General features: G+C 31.3%; 1 protein-coding gene across 2 annotated transcripts; it reads right to left on the bottom strand.

Moving 5' to 3' along the window:
- Positions 1–5,566: 5,566 nt before the first annotated feature.
- Positions 5,567–11,974, bottom strand: LOC104879362 (receptor-like protein EIX2). 2 transcript variants are annotated; one of them, XM_010651997.3, is made up of 3 exons: positions 11,656–11,974; positions 9,319–11,573; positions 5,567–5,798 (listed from the first exon to the last, which is right to left on the bottom strand). In XM_010651997.3, the coding sequence occupies exons 2-3, from the start codon at positions 11,557–11,559 to the stop codon at positions 5,790–5,792; spliced, it is 2,250 nt and encodes a 749-aa protein (XP_010650299.1). In that variant the 5' UTR covers positions 11,560–11,573; positions 11,656–11,974; the 3' UTR covers positions 5,567–5,789. The 2 variants fall into 2 exon arrangements, with proteins under 2 accessions (XP_010650299.1, XP_010650298.1); XM_010651996.3 differs by having other exon boundaries at positions 9,319–11,974.
- Positions 11,975–12,892: the final 918 nt, after the last annotated feature.

Raw genomic sequence — 12,892 nt, 5'->3', positions numbered from 1 at the left:
CCTTAACTTACATTATAAAGTCTTTGAAGGAAAGCATTGCCTAAACAAGTAACTATGGAAGCAAGTTTTGGTAAACTTTTTTGTTTTGCCAAAGCATAAGAAGTGATTCAAAAGAAAGCAAAGAAGAATGTGAGTATTCTTTTATTCTGAATGATGATATTGGTTCTATTTATTGCATCTATGGAGTAGTCAATAGAAGTATTGAAACCATAATTAATTATCAATATAGTGCAATGAAAAGATCCAGAACTTACATGTATAAACCTTGAAAAACCAAAGATATTGAATCAACTGATGACCCTTCAAATGGACTTAGATTTTCTAAACATAATTTAACTATAACTAAAATCCATGGCACAAAATGCAGGTGAATCCCCATCTAATGGAGGGCTTCAATTATTTGGCAAGCAACTTGGTGGCAGAAAATCCTGAGGGTAGCATCATGACTTATACTCCAATGTCTGGGAAAACTTTCAAGATCATCTTTAACTATTTTATTTGGATTTATTTTGTAGGTATATGTGTGTTGTCCAGCTTTTGTATATATTATATTATAGAAACATTGTATATGTTAGACAAGCCTTTCTTTGTATTACATTTATCTTTTATCTATTTTATTTGGATTTATTTTGAGATTGCATACTTGTTGTCAATTCTGAACCCTGTGCATATTTAACATATCTTAGCTTACTTTAATGCTAGTTTAGGCATCTCTTGCTTCTTAATTTGAGTTGTATATATTTTATTTGGATTTATTTTGAGATTGCATACTTGTTGTCAATTCTAAACCCTATGCATATTTAATGTATCTTAGCTTACTTTAATGCTAGTTTAGGCATCTCTTGCTTCTTAATTTGAGTTGTATATATGTTGTATATGTTTGGTAGCCCCTATTATGATTTTCTATCTCTCATTTTGATTTTGAGCTAGCCCTATTTTCTATGTAAGTGCATTGCTTTACTATAGGCATAATTGAGGTACGCTTACTTCATTTCCTTGATTTATTCCTTTGATCTACATGTTATGCTCTTGTGTGTTATCATCATTGCCTTGTTGTATTTTGTTGTTGTTGTCTCTTAGTATTCATTGGTCTATTAGTCAATTGTCTTAGTTCCCTCCACTTGTTTATTAAAGACCTTTTTAAGGCTTAGAGGGTTGTTATCCTATGGTTGCTTGACCCCAAACTTGGACTTCTTTTTTTAGACATGCTTTTCCTTTCAAAGGAGTCACTCTTAAGGTTTTATTTCTTGTTTTAATGTTATTTTTAAAAATAAGTGGCAACTCCAACTTTTTAAAAAAAAAAATAATTAGTTTTTTACAATAAAAAAACTAATCTTGTCATTAAGTGGGGATGCACGTGAAAAATGCGGGTCCATACCTTATGTCATGACTTACTGTAGGTTGTATCTAATATATAAACATACACACTAGTGCACTGATCATGGGAAACCCATATCAATGGCCAGCATTAGCCATCCCTCTAATTAGGAGATAGTGCACTAGAACCTCTAATAGATTGTCTAAGTCTATGAATTGGCTATGAACAAGTTATCTACTTGTAATGAAACCATGACTTGGATCTTCTATACAACTCTTAATGCACCTAAGTAATGTATAATGCAAGAGATGCTAGGCAAAAATGCTTATAAAATATAATGCATGAAATAAGAATAAATAAAAGTGAAACTAGAATACCATTAAATAAATAATGAATTTCAAATTTATTACATTTTTCTATGATTTTAAGGTCCATCATAAAAGTCATAGCACAAGTAGTGCACTACAAAGACCTTAGAGATGTATCAGAACAAATGGATAGAGTTCAGATGAAAGCGATGAAACCAAGATAAAATTGGATCATAAAGACTAGTAGGAAAAACCACAACAAGAGGGGTTGGTTTCATATGTTTAGAGTCATCACCTACCTATAATGCATAATGTGATTGAATGGATCACTTGTCCCATCATACATACTAAATTTGGGACAACAAATCATCTTAGGGACTCATAATTAATGATATGAACACCAAATGGTCTAGACAACATGTCATCGAGGTGCCTGCTAACCAACCCAACTAGCGCTTTAAGCCTTTGCTTTGTTGGGATCGGCTCAAAGTGGGTATTCTGCTCGAGATTTTGAAATCCCTTGTCGTACAAAATACTGAACCATATTCTAGATGCAACAACAATTTTGGGACTTTGGGTGAAAATCTAGGAATGGTTTTTCCTAGTTGTACTAGTAGTTTAATCGGAATTTACTTTGTTAACGGTTTGTTTCATTTGTGCCTTATGAAACGCATGTAACTAGAGTGAATCATTAGTGGACAATTCTAAAAAACCAAAGTCTAGTAGGGTAACACCTAGAGAGGAGAAGAATGGGTGTAATTTAAAAATTTTAAATAAATATTCATATATTATACCCAATTTTTCCCTATAAGAAGTTAGGGATAATCAACTTAATTCAAAATAGGCAATATAAGAAAGATGATAAAGATATGCAATGAGACACAAAGAATTTTATATGGAAAACCCCCACACAACTGTGAAAATAAAAAACCACAAAGTCTAAGAGCGCTAATATAAATCCACTATATATGATCAAGTTACACAGATTTACCTAGTCGCTTTACCACAAAGACTTACTCTCTAGTACCTATAACTTGATCCACTTCTATGATATAACAACTTCCAATTATTCTAGTGAATATGCTTCAGCCTCACTAAAGGGATGTAGGTTTTCAACCTTAGATTCATGAATGAATCCTTCAAATGAGATATCAAGAATGATGTGGCTTGTTAGGCCTTTTCCTCAATGAATCCCTCTCAAAATGTTGAGATCTCTCTCTTGAAATCTCTCAAATTGCCACAATTAACTTGGAACAAAATTGTCAACATACAAATAAGATTGAATGTCCTAACAAATTTTTCATTTGCTTGAGGTGAAAGTGGTCTGTCAGGAGATGGAGCTTTAACTGTTTAGCTTTTAGATGTTTCTAAGAGGTTTTGATTAGAGGATCGATGGCTTTTCTAGGTAGAACATTACCTTCTTACCATTTGCGCCCGTAAGCCTTCATTTTCCTGTTTTAACTGCTTAGCATGTTGGAAAAGGGATTTTATATGCTACACATATTCTTTTGATCTCTTTACCATTTTAGCATGGAGTACATCAAACCTTTCATCTAGATTAGAGGATTGCATAGCAAGCAGAGCATCCATGCCTATTTTGGAAGGTGTTGTTACCATTTTGGATTCTTTGCTTTGGACTTTTTGCTATAAGTTCCTATAGATGGTGTCAATTGTTGATTCTTAGATATCTTTGTGTCTCCACCTTATAGTTTTTGTGCCTCATTCTCTTGAAGATTCCTGCAAAAGGAATGCTTGTCTAGTGGTGTTTCGAGTAGACCTCTCTGATGATCAAATCAAATAGAGTAACTTGATGTATTTAGGGAGTTGTTCTCTTTTTTTTTCCCCTTGTCATGTTGTTGTTATATAAGCTTGGGTTCTATAACCTCCATTTGGTTTTACGACCTTTTTTACTTTGGCGTTCATTAGTTAATAATGTATTTGGCATTCATTAATGTATGTGTAACATTTGGCTATTTCAAGTTGCTTGTAAATTCTATCTAGATTGCTCAGACAAACTTGGCTTGGGATGCTTATTTGGACAAACCCCTATCTGAAGTGGGGTGCTTATTTGAGGAGTCTATTGCTTGGGTGATGCCCACAGTACCATGGCATTTGAAGACATTTTCATAAAAAAGGAGCTATAGAGATTTTTGAAGGTGAAAAATCATATTTCTACCTTTCCTTCTCTTGAATTAGTTTATCAAAAATAGAGAAATTTTTGAGTCATGATCGTTATGTGGGTGACTCCATCAACTAATTTCTACACACTCTAAGCATTTAAAACCCTTTTAGAGTAATATGAATCCTTTTTAGGTATGTATCAAAACACCTCTGACAAATAGTGAATCCCTACCAAATCAATTTCATACAAACATCGATTTTCCAACATAGGGCCAAACATTGATATTTAGTTGACTTGGTTTGAAAGAGCAACGGCATCCAAAAGTCATGTGGAACTTTTTGGACTTGTAATTCCAAAGGTGAGTTCCTTTGCTACCACTACCACTACTCTTATTTGGGTATATCATCAATTGTAAAAATGCCACAACACCAATAAGTTGATGATGCCATGGCGATGTTAGGGATAAAAAATGGAAATTTATGCAGTACTATCATTTGAATATCATTAATTATTGTATGATAGATATAACGGAGAAGAAATAACATCAAAGAGAGTAAAACATTTTTAAGAAGAAATTAGTGTTGAAAGAAAAACATAATAGCTAGTTTTAATAGAATAAGTATAAGTTGTTAACTTGTTTTAAAAATAAAAATCAATAATTTTAAAAGCTACAAAAAACATATAAAGAAGTATGTGATATGGTTTTATTCATTCCCTTTCCGCCACCCAATATAAAAAATCTTCAAGTTTAATCTCTTTGAGTAGGTGTTTTTAATTTTTTAATTTTTTTAAATTCTCTAAATTTTTTCATTAGGCAAATATATTCCAAATCAAGTGACACTTGATGTAGTTAAAACTCATTTTAACTAATTCAAAGTGTGTTTGACAATGATTTTATAAAACATTTCTTACATTTTTAACACTTGAATGATAAAAATTTTCAAGTGTTAGAAATATTAAAAACGCTATCTAGAATTACTACCAAACAAGCTCTTAATTGATGCTAGAAAATCATGGAAATCAAAATTGATTTGATTAACATTAGAAGCCACTAATAAAACTCATTTTAAATGACTTCGTTAGTATCTTCTTGACATATAAATAAATATTTAAAGATAATATTATCCTTTTTAATCAAACATTTTTTTTCCTTTCTAAACATTTGCCTAAGCTTGTCCAAATGTAGACACTTAGAAAGTGTTCAAATACAGGGAAGATACAACTAAATTTTCCTTTTTAATGCTACTTCCATATACTTTAACAAAAATACAATCTTTTCATTTTCTCACCATAATTCTATTGAAACTCGGTTTTATTCTATAAAAGGATGCCTAAATCATTATTATTAGTGTTGTTCATCATTTTTGTTAGTACATTATGCATTACAATTTGTTTATTGGCAATTTTATTCTGTTCCTTATGGCATAGGATCTTTCTAGACTGTGACTTTGTAACACCCTATACCCCAATGCCAAGGGAAATCATGTCAATTCTGAAAATCCAACATAAAGGTGAAATATACCAAAATGACTGTTGATTTTCGTGCAACAATTCCTAGTGAAAATTAGAAAAAAACGAAAAGAAAAACACACAGATTTAACGTGCATATTGCCTACGTCCACTGGAATAGGGAATGTTAGATACTGGAATGTCACCCTCAACCTATCGTTCGCCCTCAACAATAAAAATACAAGCTTGAATGGCAAATGTTGTCGCTCCGCTCCAACATTTGCTCATTTTTCTCCATATGTCTTTCACTCAATATAAGCCACATACTACAACAATGACTAAATAGTTAAAAAGAACAAAAATCATAGATTCTCCTTTAAGAGTCAGTTCATAGAGCTAAAGCTATTGTTCCAAGATAGAAGTTTCATGTTTCACATAATTATGAAAAACTAATTTAGTTCAAATTAACTTGATAATTAAAAACATAATACATGATCCAAATCATCGTGTCTAAACAAAGGTTTCAAGGCCAAACACAAACTAAATAACAAGAATCCTTCCCATCCCCAACGTCACTCATTTCTTTCTACATCTAGGGCACCTGAAAAAGTTTTCAAAAGCGAATGTAGTGAGCTTTAACTCAGTAAGGAATATACTAACAATTACTTTTATAAAAAAAGAAAAAGAAAAAGCATAACACATTATAATCTTCAAACATACATATTATAAACAAATTTTCTTTTCCCAAACTAGAGGGATCTTAAAAAATATATGACTCTTCAATTCAGAAGGGACTAGGCAATCAAATGGAACCATCGGGTTAATGACTACCCCATTGACTAGGTTTTCCAATCCTCATGCAATTAGACAATGAGGGTTAGTGACTACCCCACTAACTAGGTTTTCCAATCCTCATACAAGTAGGCAATGAGGGTTAACAACACAACCTCTATTGACTAGGGCCAAATATAATAATATATAAGGAAAGTGATATTTTCCACAACATAAAATATTCTTCATATGACAAAATATTTTCCTACCCTTTCAAAAAAATAACATTTGAGAAAATATTTAAAGGTCATAATTCCTTACATAGTAAAAGTTGAATTGAGCAAGAAAATTGATTAAACTTAAGATTCACCTAAACAAGTAAAATAAAAATATGAAATTATTTTAACTTAACGAAAATTGTATATGTCATCCTACTAATTTATTCCTATGATAATTAAATTTAAATTTTAAAAATTTATTCTTTTCTACTTCATACATTATCCTAAGTACTAAATCAACATATATTTTTATTTTTATTTTTTAAAATTATCCTAATTAATTTTTTTCTACTGTACACTGCATACTTTATCTTTCATATTTTCCTCTATTATTCAAATTATATTCACATTGAATATCTATTCTACTGCATTCTTTGATTGAACAAATAAAATAAATATATATTTTTTTTCTTCAAAACTTTACTTCTTGAATCTGTAGAATTTTTCTTCAAACTAAATACTTGTCTTTATTTCCAATTTGCATTACATAAATTTCTTACAAATAATAATAGAAATTCTCACACTCGTGGAGACTTTGTTTTTGTCTAGGGTTAAATCAAAGATCATATTCATCGTACTACCATTAATTAACCTTCTTTTTTTTTTTCTTACTTCCTAACCCTTTATTTATTACATGAACGATAAGAATTTCTTTTTTCTTTTTAACATCTAATTTAAAAAATATCTTATCATTAACATATATTTTAAAAAAATCCAAATAGTACAAGAATAAATTCCTTGAAAGACTTACCTTAGATTTTACTCTATAGAGAATAAAAATAAGCAAAGGTGAGTTAACTCAACTTTATCTCCTTATTCTTCTTGCCTTTGTCTCTTCGTCTATCTCTGTAGGGTTTTCCTCTTTTTTCCAAATTCTTCAAATTTGTTAAATATTCTTTATTATATATATTAAATTAAAACTCTTTGAACATGGTTCAAAAGAATTTGTAATTTCTTTTCTTCTTCTTTTTCTTTAAGTAATTTTTATCCTTATTATTATTATTATTATTATTACTATTTTGTGATGATTAAATTAGGGATATTATAGACTTACTCTCCATTGAAGACTTGAGGTTGCAACTTGATCAACTGAGACAACACAAGTAAGCTTGGAAAGGTTTAGGTAAGGCAAATTAAGATTAACAAGATATGTGTTGGATCAATTGTTTCAAATTGTGCAAAAATTCTTTTAAATTTGTTTTTGAAACCGTAGAAGCACTCTAACACTAGCCAAAGCGCTGGCCAAAGTGCTCTAGTGTTGGAGCCAATGCTCAAATGCTTATTTTAGTAGTAAAGCACTCAAAGCACTAAAGCAGTGCTTAAGTTTGCTCAAGCTCTCCAAGAAGTTTTTGCCATATTCTAGCAATCTACATTTTGGAAACTTACGAACATAGATTATAGTATAGGTTCTAAAAAGTAAGTCTAAAGGTAGCATCTTCCACCTAATTCTGTTACTATTTCTCGTATATTGGATTATTGATTCGAGGTCTCTGATTTTGTGGTTTTTTATCTTCACATTTTATGTGGGGGTTTTCCACGTAAAAAGATCTTGTCTTGTGTGAGGGATGATTTTTAAAAATTCCCATAATATCTAAAATATTAATTGGTTCAAAATCATAACTTTTGTGCTTTAAAGTTTAAAAACACCTATTCACCCCCTCTAGGTGTTATCCTGCTAGATTTTGTTTTATTTTTTATTTTTTACAATTTTATTTTAGCTTTTTCAAAATTTTAAAGTGTTGATGATATATATATATTGAAATAAGCCAGAGAAGGAAATAAAAATTGTCTCAAAAATTTTTAATCTATAGTAAAAGAAACACATTACTTGCAACTTCTTCAAGTGAAAATAACATAGAAGTTAATACTAGTAAATATTTTTTAAAAGTCTAAGCATCTAGGCATTATAAAAAAAAAAAAAAAGGAAAAAGGAAAAAGAATTTATGAAGTATTAAAACATACTACTGAAATCTACTTAGGTTTATAATTCTATAAAGACTAATCAAATGCATAAAATATAAACACATAATCAAAGACAAAATAAGTGCTTCCTCCTGTGTATGCTGCTATTAATACAATAAATGAAATAAAGTGTTGTGATACCTATATTTAGGGACTTGGATGACATTCAATTTGAGTTGAAAGTTTGATCATTTTAATTGTTGATGTTTCTCTTCTTTAATCCTTTGTATTTTCCTATATCATTACATATATTAAGCATCATCATACTAAACCATATAGTATCATGTAATATTATGAATATTTTTCTATATTACCACATTTGGTTAATTTATGCTTAAATATTATATCCCTAACCATATACAAAACCAGGTTTTCTCGTATGTTAATGTAGTTAGATTGAGTACGTATATTATCTTGTGATATGGATTTTAAAAGAAATTTAATAAGCATAAAACTTTTTCTTATCTTCCAAGAAGAGAAAAAAAAAAAAGGAATAACAAATTTGAATAAGATTTTGTACTGGTCAAAAGGTTAGAAAGGACTCCACCTAATATTTTTATTTTAGTGGAGTCATGAAGATTCACTATCCATTTTCTTCTCTACTCTAATGTCTACTATTGCTTAATCATGTGAACATATCAATAAAAATAAAAACTTTTTTCAACAAATTAAAAACAAGTATTGTCAGATTATTTTCAAATAGCCAAAAAGACTTGTGAAAAATCATAAAATGTAATTTTTGCTCATGTAGGCCTCGAAACAATTATTCAAAATCAAATCCATCCTCTTAGCAAACAATGAAGCAAATACATGACTAAAATTATACAGCCATCATATCTTTAAAAAAAAGTAGAGATTTCACTTCTTTTCCAGAAAATAGAATCCAACATTAATTGGTTTAGGAAAAGGGGTGTATGAGATACTTTGCCCATAAATTTAGGTTCCTATCACAAATCATTTTCGTCATATTGTAATGATATTCAATTAACAATATATGATATAACATGAATGACAAAGTAGAAACTACAATATTAAAAAGAACCAATCAAACATAGAAAGAAAATATTATTTGAAACAAAAATTGATAAGATGATGATGTGTTTGACTTACCCTCAAATTATTTTGGAGTCGGTTCAACCTTATCGCTATGGCCACATACACCCAGTCTTTAACACGGTAAAGAAATTGGAAATAAGCATGCCTCCAAGCTTTCTTGAATAAAAGAGCACCGCAGACTCCCCAAAAGCCTACAATGAACCCAAGTCCCATGCCAATGTAGAACCATGGGATTTCAGAGCCTTCTTCATTTTCATCAATCACGTCTATACCTTGAAAGTCTTCATCTTCTGTGCAATTTTTTGTCAGAGGGACTCCACAAAGCTCGGCATTGCCAATGTAGCTAATTGCATCAAAGCTTTGAAGTTGTGTGCTTGATGGAATTCTTCCCGAAAAATTGTTGTATGATAGATTCAAGTGACTAAGAAATGATAAGTTCTTCATGCTTTGAGGAATTTCACCTGAGAGATGGTTTCTCGAGAGATCCAGAGATTCTAAGGCCTTCATGCTTCCCATTTTCTCCGGTATGCTTCCCATCAAATTATTGCAAGATAAGTTCAAAGATTCCAATCCAGAAAGACTTGAGATTTCGGTAGGGATTGATCCCCACAAATCATTACTTGAAAGATCTATGCTCCGAACAAATTTTAGAATGCTCCTGTACTCTGATTCCTTCCCTTTGATGACCAACATAAGATTCTCATAGTTTGGTGCTCCAGTGTAGCGGTTGAAGTAGGAGTAGTAGTCGTAGTAAAATTCTAAAACAGAAAAAGAATCATCTTCAGTGCCTATTGTTGCCATTAAACTGAAATTATTGAAACACTTTGGTATGGTTCCGGATAAGCTATTATTGGCAACATCCAATATTATAAGGGAAGAAAGTTGGCATATTTGTGGAGGAATGTTGCCAATTAATTTGTTTGATCTTAATCTGAGAGCCGTCAGAGTCGTCCTCTCTCCCATCCAGCTTGGTAAATTTCCTGAAAGTTTGTTACCACCTAAATCCAAGAGCCCCAAAGATTTGCAGTTTCGCAGTGAAGGTGGTATATCTCCAGATAACCTATTATTATGCAAGTGCAATGCTTCAAGTTCAAACAAAGAGCCCATGGAGTCAGGAATTTTACCTGAAAGATTATTGTTTCCTAAGTTCAAACGAGTCAGAGATTGCCAATACGTCCAACAATGAGAAAGCTCCCCTGATAAATTGTTTGTTGACATGTCCAATATCTCGAGATTACTTTTTCCATTCAATTTTTGGCACAAGAAAGGGGAAATTGGCCCCGAAAATGAGTTGTTAGCCATGTTCAATAAAGAAACTTGTGGAGACAATCGTGGTAACTCACCCATGAAGCAATTAGAGCTTAAATCAATGTAAGTATTATTTAGCAGAACTCCAGATAAATTCCCAGATATCTGGTTATCTGAGAGGTCGATCAGTCGTCTATCAATATGTGAAGCCCACTTCCAGAACCATTTTGGAGCTATGTCCACAATTCCAGACTTGGAAATGTCTAGATACCGAAGAGATGTTTGAGTTTCTAGCCACGTGGGAAAATTGGGGCCCATCTGGCAGGAACTCATCCACATTTCTTCAAGTTGAAAAGGAGGAACCCAATTGGACTTGACTTTGAAAATAATAGATGTTGAGGACATGTCTAAGTACTTCAATTTTGAGAGTTTATTAAAATGAACTTCTGATATTGTGTCTGCTAAGGAGTTATTTCCAATATCTAAATACACCAAATTTGAAAGAAGCCATAGACTGCTTGGAAGAGTTCCATTTAACCTATTTCCATAAAGTAATAAATACTTCAAGGATGATAAGTTTCCTAAATACCCTGGTATTTGCCCTGTCAACTGATTGTATGATAAATCTAAATCATTTAGAGGTATATGACTAGTGCTGAGATTAAATAGCCAATTGGGTATCTCATGATTGAAATGATTCCAAGCAAGACTGAGGAATGTGAGAGATGTAAAATTGACATACCCAAGAGACGGGCTCATGTTATCTAGTTCACATGCCACCAAGTACAACTCGGAAAGGGAAGATAGCATAGATGTAGATTCAAGCCAATGAACTTCCCTTTGAAGGTCAACCTCATACATGGTCAGGTGTTTCAAAGAAGAAAGATGAGAAATCCAACCAAGGTTCTCAACATAAAGTTGTGGTTCGTAGAAGGAATCACCACCTCCTAGACTGAGATATTGAAGATTGGAAAGATTTCCAAGCTGAGGAGGGATTAGTCCACCAAATGAAGCAAAGGAGAGGTCAAGGTATGTTAAACTCCGCATGGAACCTAGGAAACCTGGAATTGGAGTACCTCCAAAATCATTCCCGCTCAAGTTCAAGTAATTCAAAAATTCCAATTGGAGCAAAGCAGGACTAACCTTGCCCCCCAACGAGAAATTGGAACTACTAGGATTCATCAGATCGAGCTTGATAACTCTACCAGTGATGTTGTGACAGTAGACTCCATTCCATCCACAGCAGTCTTCGTGAGTAGACCAAGATGAGAGGCGATGTGCAGGATCAAAGAGAGTATGTTTGAAGCTTAGAAGGGCACGTTTCTCAGTTTGATTGCAAACCAAGGTGTTTTGATGAGATAAGGTGGAGATGGTCGAGAAGAGAAAGCAAAGCAAGGGAAACACAATCATTGCTTTAGAGATTGCCATGAATGGTGAATGAGTTGAAATAATTCCAAGGCATACATATTAACAATTTATGACACCCCTGCAAACAGAGTTGGTCAATGGTCAACAAACAACTATATGATTTAGACAATCGCATCTTCCCCACATTACGGTTATTATTTACCCTTAAAATATATAATTTTAAAAGATAAAAAAAATCGTAATTAAATATTATTGGCAAAACAAATAACACTAACCATTGAACATTAATAATATATTATGATTTAATTAAAATTTAAAAATAAATAAAATATTTTTTAGTATTCAAATTTATTATCTTTCTTTCTATTCAATCTTGATCCTTTTTTTTTCTTGTGCAAGTATTACACTAATTTATTTTACAGTCTTTCAAGCTATATGAACTTTTTATTTTATTACAACTCTTTTAATGGAAATTAAGCTATCTTCAGTCATTTAAGTTTTTTTTTAATATATATGTGGTCATTTTAAAGTATTTTATTTATATTTATGATTTTTTTTTTCTTCATTCAGCGCTCAAAGATTTAAAAAAAAAAAAACCATAATGTATATGTTCTCAAAAGAAATTGTTTTCATAAATTCATCAATTTTCTATGGTGGTAAAAGCACAACTTTTTATTACGTTCAATTTGAAGTAACATATAAAAATAATTTAATGATTTTAAATATATTTTTAATTTTTCTTCAACTTTTTTATTTCCTTCTACTTTGATTTTCTATTTTTTCCCCTCACGTTTTCCTCAAATTTTCCAAGAACCAAACAAAATCTAAATAATTTTTAGAAAACTTAAACTGTAGACCCTTTGAATCATTGGAACCCTAATTGGGTCAATGATTTTTAGATATTTTTGAAACATGTCCACAATGCATTTGTGAAAGAGACATGAATAAAATAGTTGGCCAAATTTTGAAATATTGATCAATAAAGATAATTAGTTGACCTAAAAGTCTTAAC

The sequence above is a fragment of the Vitis vinifera genome, chromosome 5 (genome assembly GCF_030704535.1).
Source record: "Vitis vinifera cultivar Pinot Noir 40024 chromosome 5, ASM3070453v1".
In the NCBI taxonomy this organism is placed as follows: Eukaryota; Viridiplantae; Streptophyta; class Magnoliopsida; order Vitales; family Vitaceae; genus Vitis; species Vitis vinifera.
Note: the sequence above shows the minus strand (reverse complement) of the source record. Positions and strands in the feature narration are given on the sequence as shown.

Coding starts and splice junctions, on each gene's coding strand:
- LOC104879362 (XM_010651996.3), bottom strand. CDS start 11,940: ATGGCAATCTCTAAAGCAATGATTGTGTTTCCCTTGCTTTGCTTTCTC.